Source organism: Heloderma suspectum, chromosome 3 (genome assembly GCF_057233095.1).
Source record: "Heloderma suspectum isolate Gila_16-S chromosome 3, 16-S_ref, whole genome shotgun sequence".
Classification (NCBI taxonomy): domain Eukaryota; kingdom Metazoa; phylum Chordata; class Lepidosauria; order Squamata; family Helodermatidae; genus Heloderma; species Heloderma suspectum.
The window spans coordinates 223,312,655-223,338,997 of NC_139460.1; the positions used below are offsets into that span (position 1 = coordinate 223,312,655).

Sequence of the window (26,343 nt, forward strand, 5' to 3'; positions counted from 1 at the left end):
ATTTATTTCAGGTTATATTTGGCAACCAAGAAGTGTTTCACTACCCTTCATATCTGAAAAACCTATTAAGTATGTTTTGTACTTACCTTCCTCAATTCTGTGCTGCTTCAATTTCTATTATAATGGGAAATAACACCCCCAATTTAAACATGGTAAGTGGGAATCTTCACTTTGTAACACTTAAGGGAAATCTGAGGCAAGCTTGTATTTAGGTTCAGTTGACTTGGGAGGAAAGTGGAAAGCAGGTGATACTTTCTCTGGGACCCCCTGATGTTTCAAACAAGGCCAAGTTGAGCTCTGCCAGAAATTTCTGGGTGAAAGATTATGGGATTCTCTACACCGGCAATTTATTGCACACTTGTGATAGCCCACTCACGGAACTTTGTTGGCCCATTACACAACATTGTCGACAGCCAGGGCCCCTCCCACGCCTTTTCAGGTTTATCCTGTTGTAAAACACATCGGACTTTATCAGGTCTTTTTAAAAAATGTGCCAAATCGGTAGCATGTAATGCCGCCGTTGGACTATATTTCAGCCACTAGATGGCGTGGTCTAAAGGAAAACACAGGCAAAGTGCTGAAACAGAAGCTTTCAATTCATACCACAGGGTTGCCCATGCCATGGAGCCTATCATAATCCCACAAAGAATCTGGGAGTGCAAAGCCCTGTTAAGGGAGTGGGATTTTCCATTAATGTGGAGAAGCCCTATGTCTCCAAACCAAGTACCTTATACATTACATCTTGTCACATACCAGGAAAAAAAGGGGAATTGTGAAACTGATGGTGTAGATTTATTTATTAGATTTATATACTGCCCACCTGAAAAACATCCTTGAGGTGATTTACAAGCTCCCCCCTGCACCAAACAATAAAATAACAACTGATACAGCTGATGAAAATATTTTAAAATAAGATAATGCAGCAAATTCCCCTTCATGGATCACTGCCTTGCTGTGGCAAAGGGGCTTGCGTAACTCAGTGAAGCCATAAGCTATGCCGTGCAGGGCCACCCAAGATGGACAGGTCATGGCAGAGAGTTCTGACAAAATGTGGTCCACTGGAGAAGGAAATGGCAACCCACTCCAGTATTCTTGCCAAGAAAACCCCATGGAACGTATCATAAGGCTAAAAGAGATGACGCCGGAAGATGAGCCCCTCAGGTCGGAAGGTGTCCAATATACTACTGGGGAAGAGCAGAGGGAATTTCCAAGTAGTGCCAGAAAGAGTGAAGTGGCTGGGCCAAAGCCAAAAGGACATTCACCTGTGGATGTGTCTGGTGGTGAAAAGAAAGTCCGATGCTGTAAAGACCAATATTGTTTAGGAACCTGGAATGTAAGGTCAATGAATCAAGGTAAGCTGGAGGTGGTCAAAAATGAGATGGCTAGATTGAACATTGACATCTTGGGAATCAGCAAACTAAAATGGACAAGCATGGGCAAATTTAATTCAGGTGACCATTATATCTACTACTGTGGGCAAGAATCCCTTAGAAGAAATGGAGTAGCACTCATAGTCAACAAAAGGGTGGGAAAAGCAGTACTAGGGTACACTCTCAAAAACGATAGAATGATCTCAATACGAATCCAAGGCAAACCATTCAACATCACAGTAATTCAAGTCTATGCCCCAACCTCTGAGGCCGTAGAAGCTGAGGTTGATCGGTTCTGTGAAGACCTACAGCACCTTCTAGAACTAACACCAAAAAAAGATGTCCTCTTCATCATAGGGGATTTGAATGCTAAAGTAGGAAGTCAAGAAATCACCGGGATAACAGGCAAGCATGGCCTTGGTGTACAAAATGAAGCAGGACAAAGGCTAATAGAGTTTTGCCAAGAGAACACGCTGATCATAGCAAACACTCTTTTCCAACAACACAAGAGGCGACTCTACACATGGACGTCACCAGATGGTCAATATCGAAATCAGATTGATTATGTCCTTTGCAGCCAAAGATGGAGAAGCTCCATACAGTCAGTAAAAACAAGACCTGGAGCTGACTGTGCCTCAGATCATGAGCTTCTTATCACAAAATTTCGGCTTAAATTGAAGAACGTAGGGAAAACCACTAAACCATTCAGGTATGACCTAAATCATATCCCTGATGAATATACAGTGGAGGTGAGGAATAGATTTAAGGGATTAGACCTGATAGACAGAGTGCCTGAGGAACTATAGATGGAGGTCTGTAACATAGTTCAGCAGGCAGCAACTCAATCCATCCCAAAGAAAAAGAAATGCAAGAAAGCAAAGTGGGTTTCTGATGAGGCTGTACAAGTAGCTGAGGAAAGAATGGAAGCGAAAAGCAAGGGAGAAAGGGGAAGATATATCCAACTGAATGCAGAGTTCCAGAGAATACCAAGGAGAGACAAGAAGGCCTTCTGAAATGAACAATGCAAAGAAATTGAGGAAAACAATAAAAAAAACAATGGGAAAGAATAGAGAATTCTTCAAGAAAATCGGAGATCTCAAGGGAACGTTTTGTGCAAAGACGGGCATGATAAAGGACAAAAAAGGCAGGGACCTAACAGAAGCAGATGAGATTAAGAAGAGGTGGAAAGAATACACAGAAGAACTATACAGGGAAGATCTTAATGTTCCTGATAGCCATGACAGTGCGGTCACTGAACTTGACCTGGACATCCTAGAGAGTGAAGTCAAGTGGGCCTTAGGAAGCATTGCTAACAACAAAGCTAGCGGAGTTGACAGTATTCCAGCTGAGCTATTTAAAATCCTAAAAGATGATGCTGTTAAAGTGCTGCACTCAATATGCCAACAAATTTGGAACAGTCAACAATGGCCACAAGACTGGAAAAGGTCAGTTTACATTCCAATTCCAAACAAGGGCAATGCCAAAGAGTGTTCAAACTACCGTACAATTGCACTCATTTCACATGCCAGCAAGGTGATGCTCAAAATCCTACAAGCTAGGCTTCAGCAGTATGTGAACCGAGAACTACTGGAAGTACAAGCTGGGTTTCGAAGAGGCAGAGGAACTAGAGATCAAATCGCCAACATTCACTGGATCATGGAGAAAGCAAGAGAATTCCAGAAAAACATCTATTTTTGTTTCATTGACTACGCTAAAGCCTTTGATTGTGTAGATCACAACAAACTGTGGCCAATTCTTAAAGAGATGGGAGTACCAGACCACCTTACCTGTCTCCTGAGGGTCAAGAAGCAACAGTAAGAACCGGAGATGGATCAACTGATTGGTGCAAAATTGGGAAAGGAGTATGACAAGGCTGTATATTGTCACCCTGCTTATTTAATTTATATGCAGAGTACATCATGAGAAACACCGGGTTGGATAAATCACAGGTCGGAATTAAGATTGCCAGGAGAATTATCAACAACCTCAGATATGCAGATGATACCACCCTAATGGCAGAAAGCGAAGAGGATCTCAAGAGCCTCTTGGTAAGGGTGAAAGTGGAGAGTGCAAAAGCTGGCTTGAAACTCAACATTAAAAAAACGAAGATCATGGCATCTGGCCCCATCACTTCCTGGTATATAGAAGGGGAAGAAATGGAAGCAGTGACAGATTTTATTTTCTTGGGCTCCAAGATCACTGCAGACAGTGACTGTAGCCATGAAATTAAAAGACGCTTGCTCCTTGGGAGGAAAGCTATGGCAGACCTAGACAGCATAGTAAGAAGCAGAGACATCAGCATAGTAAGAAGCAGAGACATCATGCCGACAAAGGTTCGTATAATCAAAGCTATGGTTTTCCCAGTAGCAACGTATGGCTGTGAGAGCTGGACTATAAGGAAGGCTGAGCGCCGAAGAATTGATGCTTTCGAACTGTGGTGCTGGAGAAGACTCTTACGAGTCCCCTGGACTGCAAGGAGGTCAAATCAGTCAATCCTAAAGGAAATCAACCCTGACTGCTCATTGGAAGGACAGAGACTGAAGCTGAAGCTCAAATATTTTGGCCACCTAATGAGAAGAGAAAAGTCACTGGAAAAGACCCTGATGCTGGGAAAGATTGAAGGCAAAAGGAGAAGGGGACGGCAGAGGATGAGATGGCTAGATAGCATCACCGATGCAACGAATATGGACTTGAGCACACTCCGGGAGAGAGCACAGGACAGGAAGGCCTGGCATGCTATGGTCCATGGGGTCACGAATAGTCGGACACAACTGAACGACTGAACAACAACAAAAATGCAGCAAATTAAAGATTAATTGCTCACCAGAAGAGGAAAATCTTAGCATGCCATCTAAATTTGTAGAAGGGATGCCAGGTGGATCTCCTTGGGAAAGGCATGCCACGGGGGGGGGGGGGGGGGCCTCTACAGAGAACACTCTTTCCCTGATGAACCATTGTAGGAAGTGGCAAGCAGATTAAATTATCTTTGAAGTCGGTCAGAAAAATATGGAAGAAAGCAATGCTTCAGGCGGACTGGTCTTCAGCCATTTGTTACTATATATATATATATATGTATATATATATATTTGTATATATATATATATATGTATATATATATATATATATATTTTTTTTTTTTCCCCCAGAACTTATTTTACCTATTGCTGTATACTACATTAGTACATTAGTTAGTAAACTACACAGAACAGTACATTACAGAGTACATTAAAACAAATCACTGTTGCTTTTTTCAAAAAGTAATTCCTTGAATCCAAAAGTTCCCTATGAATTGGCAGTCACGTCCTAACCCCCAGCTGCAAAAACCCAGGCTCCATCACAAACTTTTCTGGAGTCTCTCTCCAGCCCTTTGGAGCATTATCCAAACCCTCCAATCTCACAACTCTGCAGGGGTGAGACATACTCCCAACAAGAGGCCATTGGTGATGATTAGAAATAACAAGATGGTTAATGTAAATAAACACCTACAAAGAGATAATTACATTCTGCAGTGAACTTGACATTTCCAGGATTAATTGACTCCAAGTCCTACAGTGTCAAATTTTCCAGTTCAGCAGCTTCACGAAAGGGTTCTGTTGCTTTTCCTTCAATGGACTAACCCAGCTATTCTTCTGAAAACTGTCCCACTATGTTAAATTCAGAATATACATTTTCCTACAACTCTTTTTTTAATTTGATCTTTTAAAAAGCTAAAAATATAAATACAAATATTCCAGTAACAACAACTTGAAGTTGCTTGGGCCTCTAGTAACACCATATAGATCTTTCGTTTAAAAATATTACTATATTGTTGGGGTCCGGATGTTCCTGGACATTTCTGTGCTTACTTCACATATGGCATTGCTCCGATTCTTGCTGGCCACATTCTGATCAGAAATATATACCAAACTTTATTGTGCCTCTGTGAAATTGTTGGAGGTTTTTTAGCTTCCAGCCACTGTCAGCTCCAGGTTTGGGGGGGCCATGCCCTGGGCAAAGAGGGCCTCCTCTGGTTTACCTGGTAGCAGTGTGAGTGTCAGGGGCCAGGGGCCACCATTTTAGTTTCCCACAATGCCCACAAAGTACTGTTATTCTGGGCAATATAGAAAGATAAAATGGGAGCTCATAGATCCAGGCACTTTTTCAAAGGGGAACAAACAGCAGGTGTCAACAGGAGGCCCTGGCATCTGCCATTCCTAACCTCCACCCCAACTTCACTGCAAAACATCTCGTTAGCAGGAAGCTTGTATAGCTTAAACATGAGAAGGGCAGCAAAGTAATGTAACAAACAAAGCAGCATAGGAAACAAACTGAAGCTACCTAATCACATTAGCAGTTGCATTTTGCCTCCATCAGGCCACCAGATAAAAGTTGCAATGGATCCTTTGGGTAGTTGTGAAGCTGATTCACAGCTGCCCCAGACAAGGCCAAGAAGAGAACCATTTGGAAACACCCACATTTGCTTCTCATGTTGCGCTTGAACACCCTGGTAGGGTCGGTCCTGAGGAGTTGCACCCATGTAACGTTGTAACGTTGGGGGGATAAAACAAACCACAGCAGGTAGAACGTACATGTATGGTAACATACATGCATGCACCTGCTCTCTCCGAGATATGGGTGTCTTGTGGTTTTGGTGTCTTAACTGGTCTTAACTGGTCATTAGATGTGGTTTCAGCTGCTAACAGAGCTCTAATATCTTTCATAACGTGAGGAATGGCCCAAGCAGTGTAAACTGTCTGTCCACATTAGATGCTGCAGTAGTAACTGTAGAATCTTAAACCCCACAAGTGAGCTTGTGCTATCTGACTTTGCCACATACGATCACCACACACAAATACACACACACACACACACACACACACCCCTTCTTGTATGCACAGAAACAGGTTGAATCTGGCAGAAACTGCCAGATTCTGCTCCAGGACTGACTCAGTGGAATGGGATTTCCATCAGGATCCTAACAGCCTCCCAAATGCATTTTTCAATCCATTTGAACTCTTGAATTGCCATTTCAGCCTCTAAAATCCAGCCTAGAAAGGCTGCTGAGCTTGGCTCTGCATACACCTAGCCTGGATTGGTAATATCATTGACCTGTGTCAGCCTACAAGGTCTCTGCACCTACATCTGCACTGTGGCTTCTAGCACCAGAGATCGGAGCCCCATACGTACAATAAGCCCTAATGCCCTGGGATCTTTCTAGAACATGTCAGAACCACTAGATTCCAATAAGACCTATTCCAATTCTAGCTACACAGAAGATGCTATTCATTAAGATACTGCGATTAATATACGTTTTATTGCAGAGCCAAATCAGCCTGTATGTGGCACATTCTCCTGCTGGAACATCTGTGCAAAACTGTCTTCATTGGCGCCAGGTACATCGATTCTCCAAATGTTTTATTTATTCATTATTGGTGGGACTGGGAACTAGACATAGTCGTACTTAGAAAGAACCACTTAAGTTAATTGGGCTTAAGTTAGTCACTCTTGTCAGTGGGGCCGCTGGAACTATGACTAAATCTAGATCTACCCCAGTGAATTGATTAAAACATACATGTCTTACCATTCCATCCCTAGTGCCTAACAGCCATAACTAAAACATTATCAAACAAAACAGCCCATATTCCAAAAGCAGTAATACGTTATCAGCAGAAATACATACAAAAACTAGAACCATTTCGGTTTGTTTCAAGGAGCCCCTGATGGAATTTGTTTCTTTATATAACCCCTGTCTCACCTCTCTATATCTGAGCAGCAGTGCTTTCATTGGTCCCCTGCAGACTGAAAGAGAGGTGGTCAGCTGAATATCTCAGGGTAGATAATTCCACAGCTTGGGCCCCATCACTGAGAAGCCCGGACTGTGAAATTCCCTAGCTCTTGCTAGATGATTTTTTTCCACAGTTTTGTGGAAAAAAACAGTAAACAGTTTTGGTAAAATTAACCACTGGATAATGTATCAAACACCTGTCAAACTTCCATTAACACAGATGTTACAACTATATCATCCAAATCCAGCAATTGTTTCTGACTGAAGCTGTTTCACTGTTTGAAGAAGCTTCCTGCCTTGCAGACAAAACATTCACATTGATTTTGGTGGGTGGACCCAGCCTGAATGCACATAGCAACGTGGTTGCATATCATCTAGCATTCTCTCTCTCTCTCTCTCTCTCTCTCTCTCTCTCTCTGTATAGATAGATAGATAGATAGATAGATAGAATTTGATACAAATCAAATATATACTACGTAATAATCTCAGTTTGAAGGATCATTGGGCATGATGCATTCGTTCTCGTACAAAATATAATGCCCCCACCAGTACATGTAATACCAAGTGCATTGCACTTATATCGAATGGGAAGTGATGTTCAGATTCACATGTACATCCAATGGCTCTATGTGGGCTACACACATCCCTTTTGCATTTAAGGTGATCACAAAAATGTGCATATTTCGCAAGCACCATTTTTCTTAAAATGGTGCTTGTAGTGCTTGCTGACAGGTGAGTGAGGAGAACTCAGCAAGCGTGGGTCCAGGAGTTGCACAAGTGGGGGCAGGAGCTGGGCGGGCGCCTGTACAAACCAGGCAGGGGGCGCCCCTCCATCCCTATACTGAAGTGTTTCCATCTACCCATGTTGGCCATTGGCTTTCTCCAAATGGAAGGTTATACAGGATTCCCGTTCCAGTTCAGCCTTTGCCTGGGCAATGTCACTCTTTCCTGGCTCTTGCTTCCTAGTTCTAACTCTTGACATATTCCCCCTAATGCCTCGCTGGACCCCTTGGCTTGAGGTATCAGCTCTGACTCCATCTCACAGATTCACATACACGCACTGCTCTGAGTCCTGGTTTGATCCCAGGTTTCAAACTCTGGACTGATAATAATACTGGCCTTCCTTGTAGTTACTGTAAGAGTTAGTAGTATAATGTGAGTGAACATCTACAGACACTTTAATGTGCTATATATACACTAAGTGTGATTCTTATTATGTGTCATTCGATATTGTGGGCATGTAGGCTCGGAGTTACACAAGGCTACCTCCTCTAAAAATGATGTCAGGTGCTGGTAGCCCCTTTCTCTCAAACTAGTACTGGGCACGAGAGGATGTATTTTTTGGGTCCTGCCCTTCTGCTGCAGTCTTAATTGCTTACCTTGAAATAAAACAACATTTTCTCCAAGAGGAATATCTACCCAGAGCTGTTTTAAACAAAAGTTCCTTAATTTGTTTTCTGGATTCTTCCTACCTCCTTAAATGATTCTAGACAAATACTCATAATACTCATAATCATACAATTGTAATAATGCATATGGAGACAATAATACTAGCCTGCCTTACAAGGCTGTTGTAAAGATTGCTGAAATATCCTATGTGAAGCACTTGAGATACATTAATTCTGCCTTGGGTTGGATCCAGACTAAATTAGCCATGCTTTGGTTCTGTTGCCATCAGTGGGACTTAAATAAATTAAGGGTGTAATCCTATGCATGTTCAGACAAAAAAGAAGTCCCGCAACTCCCAGCCTTGCTGGCTGAGAGATGCTGGGAGTTGCGGGACATTTTTCTGTCTAAACATGCATAGGATTGCACCCTAAATAAGTCATGACTAGCTTGTCCCATTTATTTCGATGGAACAAAACACAACCAACTTAATCTGGATCCAACCTTAAGTAAAGACTAATTATTAATATAACTATTAATAACTTTTGTTGAGTTCTATAACTGTACACTATTTAATAATAGATACGTAATGGAGAGGTGTTTCGAGCATATGACCATGGCTCTGAGGAAAAGAATATGCAGAAGTACAATCAGGTAGGACAGTAAAGTAATTATGATGTAAATCAAATACATGTTCTGAGCTTGTAGCTTTGCAATCAGAATGGCATCTCTGATTTGTGTATTGAACATGAAACCATTTTTGGGACCTTCTTCCAAATCAAAGAGATTGGGAAGCAATTGTTGTTGTTCAGTCGTTCAGTCGTGTCCGACTCTTCGTGACCCCATGGACCATAGCACGCCAGGCCTTCCTGTCCTCCGCTCTCTCCCAGAGCGTGCTCAAATTCATATTCATTGCATCGGTGATGCTATCTAGCCATCTCATCCTCTGCCGTCCCCTTCTCCTTTTTGGGAAGCAATAGTGGGAAGCTAATACACAGAGGAATATACAGAGGAATGCCTGTCTCAAGCAGCTAAGTACAGCTCATTCCTTGTATATTTTCTACTGCATTTAAAGTCTGTTTACTTATCAGGGATTTTCTGGGTGAGGTTATGCACTTGTTTTTGGTAATGACTGTCTTGTTTTTCATAGTTTGCCTGCTGGTTGATTGGGATAGTAACTTGGATCACCATCATTATATTATCATTATTAAATCAGTCTTTATTATCCTTTAATCTACAAACAATATGGCCATTAATATTGCTGTTTGAAATTGTCTTATTTTCTTGATTTTTTCTTTTACACATGTTATTGTGTTTTTTCAAATTTCTTGCCCAATAGAAAGTTAGGGGCATCTTTTCCAAGGTCATATTGATAGGAAATATTTCTTAATTCTTGAAAACACAAATGTTCCTCTCTCTTCTTACACTGGACAGCTGAAGCCATCAAAGTTAAGATCTCCACCAGGCACCTATGGATCATGTCTGTTGCTTCCAGAGACAACCAGGCAGCGCTTGATCCAAAGGAACACTTTACTCAGTATGCAAGTTCAAAGCATTATTTACTCACAAACCAAACATAACATTATTCATATATATAATAATGATTTCTAATTATGTTATCTCACCAATCCTCCAATTCTTAGGGAGAGGAGAATCAACTCTCCACAGCAAACTGATGGTCTGGTCAGGAACAGACTGACAGAGCAAAATTCCCCTCTGACTTCTTCTTCTGACTGCTCTTAAGCCAATCATGCTACGTTTAGTCCTTTAGTCCAGTTGTTGACCAGTCCATTCTTACTAACAAGATACATGATGTTTCCATTCTGTTATGATGAGGCTGTGGGTTCAGGTTTACTTTCCAATGGTGGAAACAACATCTCCACGTATCTGGAGGTTCTCCACCCTTGAACACCATTAGGTGGAGCCCAAGCCAGGTCATATATGGTTCAGATGGTCAGCTTCTGCCCAACTCTCTGATGAAACCGTTTACCTCACTTAACTGCTATGTATGCTTCTATATGTATCTATAACACACAGGGTTACATATGTTCACACTACAGTAAGCTAGTGTTATTGTGGAACAGTAGTACTTACAGGGAAAATCCCCCTAAATATCCGTTTAAACTTCCCCTTGTTTTTCTAATGGTCAGTTGCCACAACCCAAATGAGCATGGCATACATGGCAAACAAGCCCTGGGATTTTTCTAGACACTACAGAGTAATGAGGTCTTCAAATTAAAGGGGATATCTTCTAATGCTACAAGTCTCTTTTTTCTTTTCTTTAAGTCAGCTCCAAACATTTCTATCAGGAATAAAAAAAATCTTATGTGGAAATTCCTATATTGTTATACATTTCCAAAGTGAGCATTCTCAAGTGTGTTATTGTTGTTCTTGTCCCCAGACAACTCCTCCTGTATACAAGATAGAAGATATAAAAACCCCTATTGCATACTGGACTGGGGGGAGAGACTGGATTTCAGATCCAAAAGATATTGCAGTGTTACGGCCACGGATTAGGAATCTCATTTATGAAAATCATATTCCTGAATGGCATCACCTAGACTTCATCTGGGGTCTTGATGCAACTGAGCGCATGTACATGGATATGATTGAGATAATGAAGAATATGTAATTTTAGTGAGAGATGTTTGGAAGTCTTGATAAATGTATTGCATGTACACAGCGATCATGGATTGGATGAGAAACCCATAATACAATTTAATACTGCTTTGAAGTCTTAGTGAAACTGAGCTGATAATTTAGATGATGTAGTACAACTGAGCTAGTAATGCAGACAGTTATATCCATAATGCTTATTTGATGCAACCAAACACACACATGGAGACTGAGAGCATTTCTACACAAGGCTTTTATCATGTGCTCATTATTGCTCACTCACAGTAGTTTGTGGGTCCTTTCCACAAAGGCCTCTCCCGCTCTTTGAATCCATTATTGCAAAGTTTTTCCTAATGAGGAAAGTCTGCTATTTTGAAAACACGTTATAGAGTGCCATGGAACCGCACAATTCCACCATACTGCAGCACCATCTATTGTTTATATAATGAAACATATAGAAAAGGAGAGAAAGAAAGCCTCCAGAAAAAAAACATGTGTAAAGGAGCCAACCTTAATCCTGAAAAGGATCTGGAAGGAGAAGTCCCAGTAAAGATGCAGGACAAAAGCCTCAGGTAGAAATGCCCAGAGATGATGAAGAATGTCTATAATCAAGTAAAGGCTGCTTTGGAGAAGAAGAAACTAATTCCTTCCCTGCTACTTATTTGTTTCATTCTTTGCAATAGGACTATCCTTGCTGACTTTGTTGGTATTTAATAAAGCTATAGGTTGGGGTGATTATGTTCTTGCCGTCCATTTCATATGGCAAAACAACATTGTTTAACCTGGCATCTTTCTCTGTGGGATTTCTATGTAGCTTTATGTTGTCTCACTGATCAGAAACAAATCTAAAATAGCCAAGTCCTTGGTTATTTGTTCAAACTTATTGTGCGGGAGGAGAAAGCCCATCACAGATAAGATAGCTAACATTTCTCTAATAGGAAAACATTTCCGATAGGAAATATCTAATATTATAGGACCTCCGTAGTGGTGGTGAATTGCATTCTGCCATTATAACCAAAAACTAGGGTGTAGGCACTATGGCTTATCCTGAGAAAACAGTTCACTGGACTGATCTGAAATTTAGCAGGAGGGGTTTTTAGGACAATCTGTGCCACTTTTGAGATAGGTTTGGCAAGAAATTGCTTCTGTCTGGGTATTTAAATTTTGACAAATGCCCACCAGCGGTTTGATAGATACTGGGTGAGTACGCATGTCATGATAAGCCACCCTGAAAATAAGCTATGGTGGCTTGGTTTTTCACTCGCTAACCCATGTTAGTCCCAGCTGATTATCAGTTACTTTGCTAAAGAGGAGTAATTACCGTGTTTTTGCGGAGTTAAAATCAATCAATAAAGTCAAACTTGCACAAACCTCCCTGAAGGTGAAAAGAATGTTAAATTTGGGCAAATCTCCCAGAAGATGGGGGGGAATATTAAATTTGCACAAATTCATCTCCATGAAGATGGAAAAAATAAAGTTAAATTTGTGCAAATCTTCCCAAAGGTGAAAAGAAAAACGTGTCACTGTCTAGGCAGGTGAACAAGTGGAGACATGCATTGACTAGTGCCATTTCAAGATATAATAGGGAGGGGATATTGTTATAGAGATCATGATGACCAGCCATCAGGGTTTTTCACCGCTCTTGCCAGGTGGGTCTTTCACTGATTTAAGCAACCCACACTGAAGCGACTCTTCTGAGTTTGAACATCATGACAAGCCATACTGAGAACAACCCACCCTAAATAACCCTACTACAAGCCGTGGCTTCTCAGGGTAGCTTGTTTGTAAAAGCAGCCAACCAACCAACCAACAAACCTATGACAGAAAAGCTGTGCCGGGTTCAGACATCATGATAAGCCAGGAATGTCGCAGGAGTCCGAGAAGGTCATGGTGTCCAACCGACTCCCCCCTGCTTGGCCTCACAGACCTTGTCCACCATGCCGCTGCCACTTACCAGACCCTCTCACTGAGCGCCCACACAGTCTGCAAGCACCAGGTAGCTGCCTGACCCCTTAGCAGGGCATCCTTTTCATAAAAATGGTGGCTCGGGGTTTTCTGAATATGTAATGTTCTATAAGTGGCAGTCATAAAGGGGCCATTGACCCAACATTACAGGCATGAACAGTCCCTTTATGCCTGTAACGTTGTGTGAATGGCTCTTTTACAGCCACCATTTATTTAACATTACATATCCGGGGAACCCTGAGCCACCACTTTTATACAAAATTGTGGCTCGCTAAGAGGACAGGTGGCCCTGCAGCATTTGCCAGGCACTTGTCAGGTACTCCAGCACAGGGCGGCAGCAGCACAGCAAGCGCCCCACTAAACCAGACAGAGGTCGGTCCGTCTTTCCCTACACTAAGCCATCCTGCACCCATCCTTGGTGACAACTCACTGAGGCTTAGTGTGACATGCAAACCAGGACAATGACTGATCCCCACCACAGAATTACATGCGATTTACTTTGTAATAAGATCTCTGTATAGTGTCTTTTGGAAAACAGTTTGTCATCTTAGGTAAGGGAGAAAGTGTAGTATATGCGATGTTCAAGAAGAAGTATTAGGTATTCGTAGGTTTAGAGAAAAGTGTCAGGTTCTTTACCCCATTGTGGCTTAGGTATTCGTAAGCTCTTATTCACAGGATGGGAGGAGGAACAGTATGGTGTGTGCTTACCAGGAGACAGGGAGAACTGTTTGGTGTAAGAGTGCTATCCTCCTCCTTTGGGCGTCATTTTAACCTCCAAACTGCTAGGCCTCAGTGCTGCCGCTTGGCTTTTCCCTTGAATCTCATAATGGAAGGGGATGCCGAGTTCCTTGTAAAGGGCAGAGAGCCCAGTTACAGGGCTACCTTGAATGGACAAAGAAAACCTGTCTTTTGTTTCTCCATTGTTGAAATAGGCTGCTTAATTCTACTGTGTTTAGAAAAGTAGGGCAAAATTCGGGGGGGGGGGGCAGACGAAGGAATCAAATCCAAGCAGCATTCAATTGCAAAGAGTTTCCCTATCCCGCCTTACCATTTAACTGCTACAGCACAAATGAAACAGGCATAACATTTCAGCAGTATGAAGGCACAGTTATGCAGGAAGCTGTTTATCTGTTAAACCTCTGCTTATTATGTAGCTGTTTCAGTCACAGAGCCCATTTAAGGAAGGTGAGAGGAAGAGTTTCAGTGAACTCTATAGTGGTGGGTCAGAAGAGTAAACTGTGGGATCTTATATTTACCTAATTAGGTAAGGCAAAGTATATAAAGGACCCTGAGCATTTGCACGTAATTTATAGAAGTATGTATCCATTTGTGTATGGAATATTCCTCTATTGAAACTCTAGGACATTGGTCCCCAACGTGGTGCCCATAGGGACCTCCAACAGTGCCCAGGAAGCTTTCCACAGTCTGGCCCATTCAAACATTACATTTTCATAAAAGCCTTGAAAAACATTAGGGCAAGGGTCCACAACCTTCTTTGGTCCCATTGGGCACATTTGTGAATTTGCGAAACTGCAGTGGACACCGCCACAAAATGGCTCCTATGGAGGATGTGTCTAGTCACAAAATGGATGCTGTGGAGACCTGGCTACTCAAATGTGAGCTCAAGAGGGCAAGAGAGAGAATCTGGTGTCCTAATATTTTTCAAGAGTTTGATTAAAAATTAATTTTTGAAGGGGGCAAGGAGTGGAGAGCTTCATGGGTTTCGTTTGAGGTCTCTCTGGGTGCCGCGTTGGGGACCCCTGTCTTAGAATTTCAATAAGGAAATATCATTCCATGTACAATCCTGGAGATGGGCTGCATCAGGGAAAATTCTGGGAAAGCTGGATTTCAAAATGTGTTAAATTTTAACTTATACTTTTAAAAAAGGCCCACAGTTTTGTTTATTTATTTATTTATTTATTATTAAATTTATTAATCGCCCATCTGGCTGGTCACCCAGCCACTCTGGGCGATGTACAACATACAATAAAAACAGTTTAAAACAATAAAATTCTACAATAAAAACATTTTCTAAAATACCCTAACCCACCCCAAATGCCTGCCTGAACAACCACGTTTTTAATGCACGACAGAAGCTCATTAAAGAGGGGGCATGATGGAGTTCCCTAGGGAGGGAGTTCCACAGAGTGGGGGCCACCACAGAGAAGGCCCTCTCCCTCGTCCCCACCAGTCTAGCTGTCCTGGCTGATGGGACAGAGAGAAGGCCACCCGAGGCTGATCTTGTTAAGCGGCCCGTCTGGTGCTGCTGGAGGCGCTCCTTAAGATAGGCTGGGCCGGAACCATATAGGGTTTTAAAGGTCAAAACCAACACCTTGAATTTGGCCTGGAAAACAACTGGTAACCAGTGCAACTCCTTCAGCACTGGAGTGATGCGATCTCGCCGGCGGCTGCCTTTAATCAGGCGAGCTGCCGCGTTCTGTACCAGCTGCAGTTTCCGAACCATCTTCAAGGGTAACCCCACGTAGAGCGCATTACAGTAGTCTAAACAAGAGGAGACCAGGGCAGGTACTACCGATGGGAGCAGATGGTCGGGAAGGAAGGGGCGCAGCCGCTGTATCAGATGGAGTTGATACAGCGCTGTCCGGCTCACAGCTGACACCTGAGCCTCCATGGACAGCTGGGAGTCCAAAATGACCCCCAGGCTGCGGACCTGGTCTTTCAAGGGTAGCCGTACCCCATTCAACACCAGGTCAACATCCCCCAGCCTCCTCTTGTCTCCCACCAAAAGTACCTCGGTCTTGTCAGGGTTCAGCTTCAGCCTATTCCTCCCCATCCAGCCACTCACCGTCTCCAGACATTTGGACAGGGATTCTACGGCCAACCTTGGTGAAGATTTAAACGAGAGGTAGAGCTGCGTGTCATCCGCATATTGATGACACTGCACCCCAAACCTCCTGATGATAGCCCCCAGTGGCTTCACATAGATGTTAAATAGCATCGGGGAGAGGATGGAACCCTGTGGCACCCCACAAGTAAGTGGCCATGGGTCCGAAACCTCCTCTCCCAGTGCTACCCTCTGGTACCTGCCGGAGAGGAAGGACTGGAACCACTGCAATACTGTGTCCCCAATGCCCAACCCCTCCAGGCGGTCCAGGAGGATACTGTGGTCAATGGTATCAAAAGCCGCTGAGAGGTCGAGGAGAACAAGGAAGGAGCATTCACCCCTATCCAGAGCCCTCCTCATATCATCTACCAAGGCGACCAAGGCCGTTTCTGTCCCATGCCCAGGCCTGAAGCCTGACTGAAATAGGTCTAGATAATCAGTTTCTTCCAAGTGTGCCTTCAACTGCACCACCACCACCCGCTCAATCACCTTGCCCAAAAATGGCAGATTTGAGACTGGGCGAAAGTTGTTCAAAACTTGAGGATCCGAGGAGGGCTTCTTTAAGAGCGGTCTTATCACTGCCTCCTTGAGGGTTGATGGCATCACTCCCTCCTCAAGGGAGGCGTTCACCACCGCCTTGATCCCCTCACCCAGTCTCTCTCTGCAGCTCATAATGAGCCAAGATGGGCAAGGATCAAGTAAGCAGGTGGTCGGCCGTACCGATGAAAGCACCTTGTCCACTTCAACAGGAGGAAGAAGCTGGAACCAATCCCACAAAACCGGTTTGCCACAGGCCACCTCTTGCTCACTAACTGTAGCCACAGCGTGCAGAGTAACACACCTAATCTGATAAATTTTATCTGCAAAGTGCCTTGCCAAGGCCTCACAGGAGGCCTTAGAATGCTCCAGTGGTTCCGGAGCCACAGGACCGACCAGGCTCCGGACCACTTGGAACAGCCTCCTGGGACAGCACTCTGCAGACACGATGGAGGCAGCATAATATTCCTTTTTTGCTGCCTTCACCGCCACGTGATAGGCTGAAGATACAGCTCTAGCCCGTGTCTGATCGTCTTTGGAGCGAGACGTCCGCCACCGGCGCTCTAGCCGTCTCACCTCCTGTTTCAGAGCTCGTAACCGCGGATTGAACCATGGTGCAGTCCGAGCCCTGTTCAGGGGAAGAGGGCGTTTCGGAGCCACCTGATCTAATGCCCCAGTGATTGCGGCATTCCAGCCACCCACCAGGGTCTCGACCGAGTGGCCGTTGGCGTGCCCCAGAGAATCCCCAAGCGCGTTCAGGAATCCATTTGGATCCATAAGACGCCTGGGGCGGACCATGGGGTGTGTGCCTCGCCCCAGCCAGGGCACCTTGGTACTGCTCTGAACTGTCTCGTATCACAAGGTTTTTGTGCCAAAACAGCTCGCTCTGCCTTGTTATTAGGACTTCGTAACGAGGCGGTGCACAGCCCTACCATTAATGTCAATTTTGTTAAGCAGTTCACTTTTCACTTTCCTGAGCAGTGAAACATCCAAGGCAGCAGTATATGGTTTAGTTTCCATTGGATGAAAGAGCACTGGAGACTTCTGCGATCTAAATGTCTATTAACAAATATACAAGCAGAACATAAATGAAGCAAACGCAGTGCTGGAAGAGGCAAAACAACCACTAATACCACTTCAGATTCACAAAGAGCCGCTGTACACAATTGTGTAAGCTGCCTTGAGCGCCATTCTGTGATAGAAAGGCGGAGGACACATCAAAATAATAAATAAATATCCCAAGGATATTTCAGTTTTAGCCAACTCCACCTTAAAAAAAACCAAAAGAAAACAAAACAGTGCTCTGCCTCTCTGTATGTGCAAATTCAAACTACAACTTTCTTCTAGATATTTCTATTTGTCTTTCCCAAATGCTGATAGATGTCACATCCTAATGGCTGGGTAGAGAATCCAGGTAATTAAAGAATACCTGGCTCTTTTGATGACCTATAAACTGCCAGGTAGGCAAAACCATACTGATAACACATTCACTATAATTAAGATATAACTCATAGCAATATATGTTGCAACTAGTAAATAAATAGGAATGTCATGGGAGTTCATCCAAGGCAGACTTGAATTTGAACCCTGGGATTTGAAAAAATCCATCTCAAAATGGGAGGGGAATCTTTCAACCCCCAGATGTCCTCTCCCTATTTGGATAAACATCAGAGCACTTGAGAAAAGACACCCAGTACACCCTGCCTGCCTCCAGTACCCCTTGCCCCTGCCAAAGCCATCTCTTCCACCTCACCAGAACTTGTGAAGCCGTTCAGAACTCCAAGTTGAGGGCTCTTTTGTAGGCTTTTCCTTACACAAAATTCAGGGAAGAGGTTAGTCACAGAAAAACAGCTGTCAAGAGAAATGGCTAAGCAGTTCTGAACTCTAATTTGAGAGTCCACAGAATCCTTCTCCAAACAAATTCTGTTTCACAAATACAGTTACAGGAGCCATCCCCAACCTGGTGCCCTCTAGATGTTTCTGTCTTCAACCTCAACTTGGTGCCTTACAGATGTTTCAGACTAAAATCCTGATAAATAACCTAATTTTTTTTCCAGTGAAATAAAAGATTTGGTTGGTTTGTTCGCATTTTTTCTGAAGAGAAGTGTACCAGACATTGGATGGGTACGTTGTGGTGCTGGTTAAAACGCCGGAGGTGGCAGCAAATGGGGCTGCAAATGAAAGGGAATTAGCAAATCTCCCCTCCCCTCTCTTCCATTCATGAAGCCTCCTCTGGATCAAAACGGAGCAAGGCAACTCAATACAACACTTCACCATTACCTTAATGCATTTGATTACCCATGAGAACTGGCTGTAAAAAGTTTTGTGTTTACAGTTTCTATCACTGGCATTCTCAAATGTTAAGAATTGCCCATAAATATCCATTCTCTATATTTCTGACATTTTATTCTTTTATTTAAATTATATCCTGCCTGTTCATTAAAGTAGTGCTCAAAGCAGCTAACAATCAAATGCAGATAAAATACCAAAGTTATACTTACAACATTAAAATCCAGCCAATAAAAACACATCAGTAAAAAAGAAATAACAACACTCACCAGATTTAAACCCTATTTTGGCTACAAAACACCTAAAATAACAAAAGCATGTCTGAATAAATGTAGCTTTGACTGCTGCTAGAAAGACAACAAGATGGACCCAGCCTGGCCAAACTTGGCAAGGCATTTCAGAGCCTGGGAGTGGCCACCAAGAAATTTTCCTTGCCACATTATTTTCTCTCATTTTCCTGCCATATTATCACTTTGGGATGAATCAAACTTAAGACTGGAAACATTCTCAAATTTCAGGACAAACCAAACGTAAAGTTGGAATAATGAGAAGCTGAGAGAAGCCGAAACAGACAGATTCTTCCACCCTTAGTTCTGCCAAGCTGAGACAGACCCGGCCTGGGGAAACTTCTCCACCATCACCAGCCCCCTTGGCTGCCATTTTCCCTGCAAAGTTGCCTCCAGTTGCCAGAGTTCCCTTCAACAATGCTGGCCCTGAGCATGTTCAGGTGTCTTTGAAGAGAATGAGAAACATCTTCAGAACAGTCCTTGGCTGTTTCTATCATCCCCTTACATGCTGTTTTCCTTCCCTCTCTCCTCGCAACTTTGTATGTTTATGAACATGAGGGGAAAGAAGGATTAAACTGGCAACAGGAGTGCCGATTCTGGGCCATTGTCCTTTATGAGCCAAGGTAAAGTTCAGAATTGGGTTGGGGCTCAGTTCATAATGACTTTGGGATATCTAAACTGGAATATTCATTTCCAAACAACACTCCCATATTCCTGAAATTCTTCTCCATTACTAACGACAGAGCGCAAACAATATGAAGGCCAAGGCAGTCAAGTGTATTGAGAAGCTGTGGTAGTGGTGCCAAGCAAACACTGTTCCCCTTTTCTGTGACTTGCTGAGCTTATGAAAGCAAGACCAACATCCAAGTCACTGCAGTTTTGCACAGAAAGCAGCCTGATCCTTGCTCTGCCACTTTTTCCATGGAAGCGGAACGTCTTGACATCACTGCACATTCTGTCTGCCCAGCTCCTTTGGCAGGTCTCCTTTTTTACTTTTGAAAATAATAATGCATACACAGGCATTGGCAGCATAACAGCAGCAGTACTGAGAGTGTGCTCACCACTGGCACCACGGGAAGGTCATCAGCACGTGTGGACTTGCTAGCATTGTATGCAGAGGCGGTCTGGGAAGTAAGAATGGTGGAGGCAACCACAACTCCACTGCTCCTGTAGTGCTGCTGAAATCCTGTGTGTGTTTTATTTGGATTTTTTTTTTAAAGAAAGACAGAGGGTTAAAATGAAAGAAGAAATGCGGGGGAGGAACCCTGTTTTTGTGCTAGAAGTTTAGACTGTCCCCTGAAACCATTTGGGTATCCAACTGTGACCCCAGAAATGGAACTGCAATAGCCACCTCCAATTCATCACTTGTGCATGGGATGGTCAATTGGGGGTGGCTTTTTTGGACCTCTCCTATTTACAATATGGATAGATTAGCCTGAACAAAGAAGTTATGAATGAACGCACCAAGAGGGTGAATAACTGCCAAATCATGAATTGGGAATTATGAAGTCATTGGAAGATGAAAGAAAAAACATTCACAAAAAGTAGGTGTTGATTCAGGAATACATGAAGTCTATAAAAACAAGTTTACAAAGAAATATATAGGTCTGGAATTTCAATTTTTAAAGGCTGAGAAAGATAATGACATTTGGAAATACTTACACAGTAGAACACGATTTCAGAGCATGATCAAGCTACACGTACACACCAACCGGAAACTGTTTTCTGAGGTGTATGTATTAGAAGTAATGTATGTGATTGGAGAAGAAAGATAATTGATACCTGAGCTGGACATCGATAACAGAGTAAAATTATTACCTACACCAAGCTATCCCATGTGGCTATTTCAAAATATGGGTCTTAATGTCAAATAATTTAAAAGTAGGGGCTAGTGTAAAAAAATATGCATCCCCATCCATACTCTGGCAAATTAGTAACATTCAAATAACCATTTAAAGCATGATTAATGTTGAATCAGGGCTTCCAGTACCACTCCAGAGTGTAGGGACTTTTGGAAACAAAGGGATATTGATTTGAGTAAACGACTGAGCCTGAACATGTGAGATCAGTAGAAATCTGCCTGGGACAATCTGGGGACAGACCTTGGAAAGGCAGAAAATACATACAGATCCCTTTCTCTCTCACTCCACACACACACAAGAGAGGGAGAACATATACATCGATTGCTTATGTTAAAGACTTCCTTTGTGTACTAGTCAACCAATTCTTAGCACCCGGAACCTGCCTTGAATGCCAAAGGCTCATTAAATGTTATGAAAGGTATGTTCGGAATGCCTTTCCTTCTATGTCTTCTGGAATTAGAGGGGTGGGGGACTTCTGGGCAGTCTTGATTGCACACAACCTCTCATTTTAGGTATTGCATCAAGCACTGCAGCCCTTGGACAGAACCCTGCCCAACAGGAGGTTGGGGGAAGCTAGATTTGTCAGATGGAAGAACAAAGAAGGAACAGGCAAGGCACAAGTGAAGAGGGAGAGATTCCCATAAAAAGAGCATTAAGAAGAGAATATAGAAGGGGGAGGCAGGGTAGATGGCTGAGAAACAGATTGCCATCTAGCCAGAATGTTACTAGTCTGACCACAGTGCTACCATCTAGTACGGGTGTCCACAGGAAAGGGAAAGGGTGGGTCAGCTGACCAACCACCCTTGATGAAGCATAATCCCCAGATTCCCAGCTTTCATCTACAAATGCAAGTCTCTAACCCTCGTAGGACTGGAGAGATGATGGAAAACCGTACACTATAATGCCCATCGGTTTTTAAAGCAAAAATAGCCGTTCCTGCCTTTCACGGTGTTTAGCCAATGTATGAAGTTATAAAGGGCCGCGGTGGCTTAGTGGTTAAGACGCTGAACTGCAGACCGGAAGGTCGGCAGGACAGCAGTTCGAGACCCGAGTGCCACGTGACGGAGTGAGCTCCCATCTTCAGTCCCAGCTCCTGCCAACCTAGCAGTTCGAAAGCAAGAAATTGCAAGTAGATCAATAGGTACCGCTTTGGCGGGAAAGGTAACAGCGTTCCGTGCACCTCGGTGTTCAGTCATGCCGGCCACATGACCACGGAAGCGTCTTCGGACAGCGCTGGCTCTTCGGCTTAGAAATGGAGATGAGCCCCACACCCTAGAGTCGGACACGACTGGTTGGGGACACCTTTACCTTTTTTTTTTTTTATGAAGTTATAACAATGTTCGACACACCCACTGTCTGGAGAAGGAACTTCCTGGTTCATTGTAAAGCCTTTTGGAGGGTCTTCCCTGGTGGGAAGTGATTGCTGCCTCAACAACATCAGTTCAGAAATCTAGGTTTTTAGTGTGGCTAAGATTGGACAGTAGTGTGTTTACCCAAAGGGGAAAAGTAGGAGCAAAGACAGGAGCTCATGATCTTTCTAACTCAGGTCTTATACTTTTTCTGAGTTTGTAAACATTTAAAATATTACTCTGACAATGCATGTGGATAAAGTTCATCATTGTTATATCTCCATTACAGGAGCCAAAAAGCACAGTGCCTGGGACCCGTGGTAAAATCTGCTCTAGGATGAGAAGGTGAGCCTTTCAATCAGTCAGCCATACTCCTTCCCTCCATCCCCTGCTCATAATCAGCCTTTAGGGAAATTAAACCAAAGGTCACTATCTACAGGAGTTGCTAATGAAGCTTCATTGTAGAGTGAGTTGCTAACAAAGAAACAGAAATCGCTAACAAAGCCTCATTTTGGGTGTATCTGGTTTTCTTAAGTTCCAGGAGTTCAATGCTAAATGCTACCTCATGTATATGTTTGGTTTACATGTATGTGATATGTCTATCCATGTAAATTAAACTGTCTTGGCACTGAATAGCCACATCCTGAAGGGAGTACCCAATGTTTAATTTTTCTTGTTGACATGGTGTATGAGGTAGGGCTTAATGTGTGTGTGTTTGGTGTAGTTATGTGTGCTGGGATTCTACTTGTGGAAGGCTCAATCTGGGCTGCAGCTTGGAACTTGGTCTCTAAAATGGGATGGAGGGAACAAAAGAACTGTCTTTGAGAATGTGCACACTATTTCTACCTCATCACTGAGCTACTGTAACCATCACAAAGGGATTTCTCTGCTTTCCTGGGTGAGGGATTTATTGAGAAGGTGGTGGCGGCGGCGTGAAGGAGCTCATGGTGGGAGGTTTCAAGATGGTTATAGATACAGCTGTGCACAAATGGCCCCTTGAAATTCTCCACCTTACTTGTGGGCAGAGAAATATGGGAGACAATTTCACCAAATTTCTCCAAGGAGAGGAGAAATTCTCAACAGTTTCTCCCACGTAGGTCTCCCCATTGGCAGGGTTTATAGCACAACTTCTTTTTTCCTAGTGGTTTTGGGAGTTTTCATGCTGCAACAGCATCAACTGTCTTGACAGGCTGGGCCCCAGTTTGCATCCACTGCAATGCAGGTGGGAGCAGTGTTGTTTCTAGCTCCAGGGATGAGGTGGAGTTAGTGCTCTACCAAAATCTGTCCTCCAATTTCCTGAAAGTTTTCTCCCTCCATGAAAGACGCTTCCATTGTTCTGCCTCATTCAGGATGTTTTATCGTTGATTTTTGTGCTGTTTTTGAGCTTACCTAATCACAGCTAGCCTCCCATGCTGCCCTCACATCCTCATCTGAAAATTCCCTATGGGAGGAATTACCTCATGGTGCCTTAAACTGGGCTTTAATTGAAGTGTAGGAAGATGAGGAGGCTACAGGCTTCCAGAGAGATGATTGTACAATGAAAAACAGAATGCTTGGGCTCATTCCTCAGCCACCTTCAAAATAAGGTAAGCCCAAGAAACCGAAACCCAGCCCGTGAGAATTTCTCCGAAATTTCTTCACCACTGAATTTCTTTTCGAAAGCAATTTTTCATCTATCAAATTGAATGAGAGTAAATATATCCCTGAGCAACCTTCACAAGATGTCCTGCATTGTGGGACTGACAGGTAACACAACAGAGACAGAAGGCCTGACAGATGGCCTACCCTTCCTTGTTGGCATGCGAAAAGGAATGAAGCATGTCGGCCAAGAGGAAATGGAGTGACCTAAGTGCTACCAAACGGCCACCTGGGGAGCACCTTTTTACAATCTGAATATATTTCTATTTTCACTGGGGGTTCCTGCAGTAGTCATGAACTCTCTCTTTTCTTATAATTGACCAAAATCATGAACTACTCTAAAAGCATATCATGAATCAGTGAAAATATTTACAGTTAACTCCTCAGATAATTGCCATGCTTTAGTCAGGGCTGTGAGTTCTGCTATTTGAGCTGAAGCAACTGTGCGTGGTGGCTGCTTTCAATGAGCTCAGAAGGTGTCCCAATATTGTACCCAGCAACAAAATTACTAGTTTGGTCATGCATACAGGACTCAGCAACAAAGAGTTCTCAATCAGGGTTTTGAAATGTAGGGGTGTACGAATTACCCATTCCAGTCTGTGGCATCCGCAGGTGGGGGGGAGGCGATCCGTCCCTCCCTTATATTTTTTTTGTCCTCCGTCCCTCCTCCCGGAATCCTCCCCGACCAGCTCCGCTCCGCGGTGAGTCTAGTCATACACACACCCTGTTATCTGGAAAGAAGCTGAACATTCCCTCCCTGGACTGGGTGGACGTTTGCCAGCTGCTGGTACTGAGTTGGTACACAGAGTACAATCCTTATCAGCTTGTAGCACAGGCTATGGGCTGCAACTCCCTTGGGAGGAATCTACACTCCCTAGCAATTCTCGGAAGAAGCTCCTGACAAGCTACAATCTGCTTTTCACAGACTGAGGGGCCAAGACAGGATGACTTAACATACAAACATGGAGTAACTCTGGTTAAGACTAAATACAAGCACAAGCATCTGTTGGGCACCTTATGCAGATGCCAATGGCACTTTTATAACTGTGTTGCCATTCTGGGGTACGCACAATACATTAGAGGTGAGCTTAAAGGATTCCTTCCACATTATTTTAATATGGTTTGGGCAATTTGTTTAAGTATGGAAACTGAGCATGTTTTACCCTTATATAGTTTATGTTACATACCATTCCTGACCCTGCCTGTCTTTTGAGTTTGTAATTAATACATACATATAAGTCTATTTTTTCTCATTTTTTCAACTGCAAATCTATTGGCTTTCCAGTGGCATGATCTTTTTTCCCCACTGCACATTTTGTGTCCAACTGCATGTTAAAAAAAACCCTTTCCATGCATAATTTTATACAGCTCTGTCACGTCTCTTCCTTGCTTGCTGTTTTTCTTATCTCCTTCCCCCCCCCCCCGAACCTTTTGCCTCTAGTCTGGGAGATTGGGAACAATGCAATGTGTTAGAGGCAGGTAATAATGCCCAGGAATACCACAAACCCTTGTGCTATGCCATTTTTGGTAGCCATGTCATAATTTGGCAGCTCTTAGAACCACGGAGCTGGAAGGGGCCATTTAAACCATTGAGTCCAACACCCTGCTCAGTGCAGGAATCCAGTTTAAAGCATCCCTGACAATTGGCTGTCCAGTCTCAGCTTGAATATCTCCAGCAATGGAGAGCCCACTAGGCAGTTAATTCATTGTCTAGCTGTTATGACTTTTTCCTGATGTTCAACCAAAACTTGCTTTCTCGTAAGCCTGTTTTTTGTCCTACAGTCTTGGATGCTAGAGAACAGGTTCTGTGTAACAACCCTTTAGGTTCTTGAAAAGTGCTATCATACCCACCGACCTACTCAACCCAGTCTTTTCTTCTCAAGACTAAACATACCCAGTTCCTTCAATCTTTTCTTGTAGGATTTAGTTACTAGTCCCCTGATCATCTGTGTTATCCTTCTCTGAACTTGTTCTAATTTATCCAAATCTTTCTTAAAGTGTGGTGTCCAGAACTGAGCATGATATTCAAGGTGAAGTCTGACGAGTGCAGAGTAGAGTGGAACTTCCACAGTGATTTTGAAACTATACTTCTGTTGATGCAAACTACATTGTATTTGCCTTTTTTTGCAGCTACATCACACTGCTGACTCATATTCCACTTGTGGTAGACTATGACTCCAAGATCCTGTTCACATACACTATTGTCAAGCCAGTTATCCCACATCCTATACCTGTGCATTTGATTTCTTTTTCCTAAATGAAGAACTTTGCACCTCTGTGTATTAAATTTCATTGTTATTTTTTGTCCAGTTTTCTAACCTATCAAGAACATTTTGAATGTTGTTTCTGTCTAAGCTATTATCTATCCCAACCCAATTTTGTTTTCATCTGAAAATTTGCTAAGCATTCCCCACAAGTCATTAATTAAAATGTTG

General features: G+C 43.2%; 1 protein-coding gene across 1 annotated transcript in view; it reads left to right on the forward strand.

The window, feature by feature from the left end:
• Nucleotides 1-11,872, forward strand: part of LOC146350802 (lipase member M-like) — a 42,801-nt gene extending 30,929 nt beyond the window's left edge. The window contains exons 7-10 of the mRNA XM_084841914.1: nt 12-152; nt 6,671-6,742; nt 9,103-9,174; nt 10,922-11,872. Of these exons, the coding sequence (XP_084698040.1) occupies nt 12-152; nt 6,671-6,742; nt 9,103-9,174; nt 10,922-11,152 (516 nt within the window). The 3' untranslated portion in view covers nt 11,153-11,872. The remainder of the gene's footprint in view (nt 1-11; nt 153-6,670; nt 6,743-9,102; nt 9,175-10,921) is intronic.
• The last annotated feature ends 14,471 nt before the right edge of the window (nt 11,873-26,343 follow it).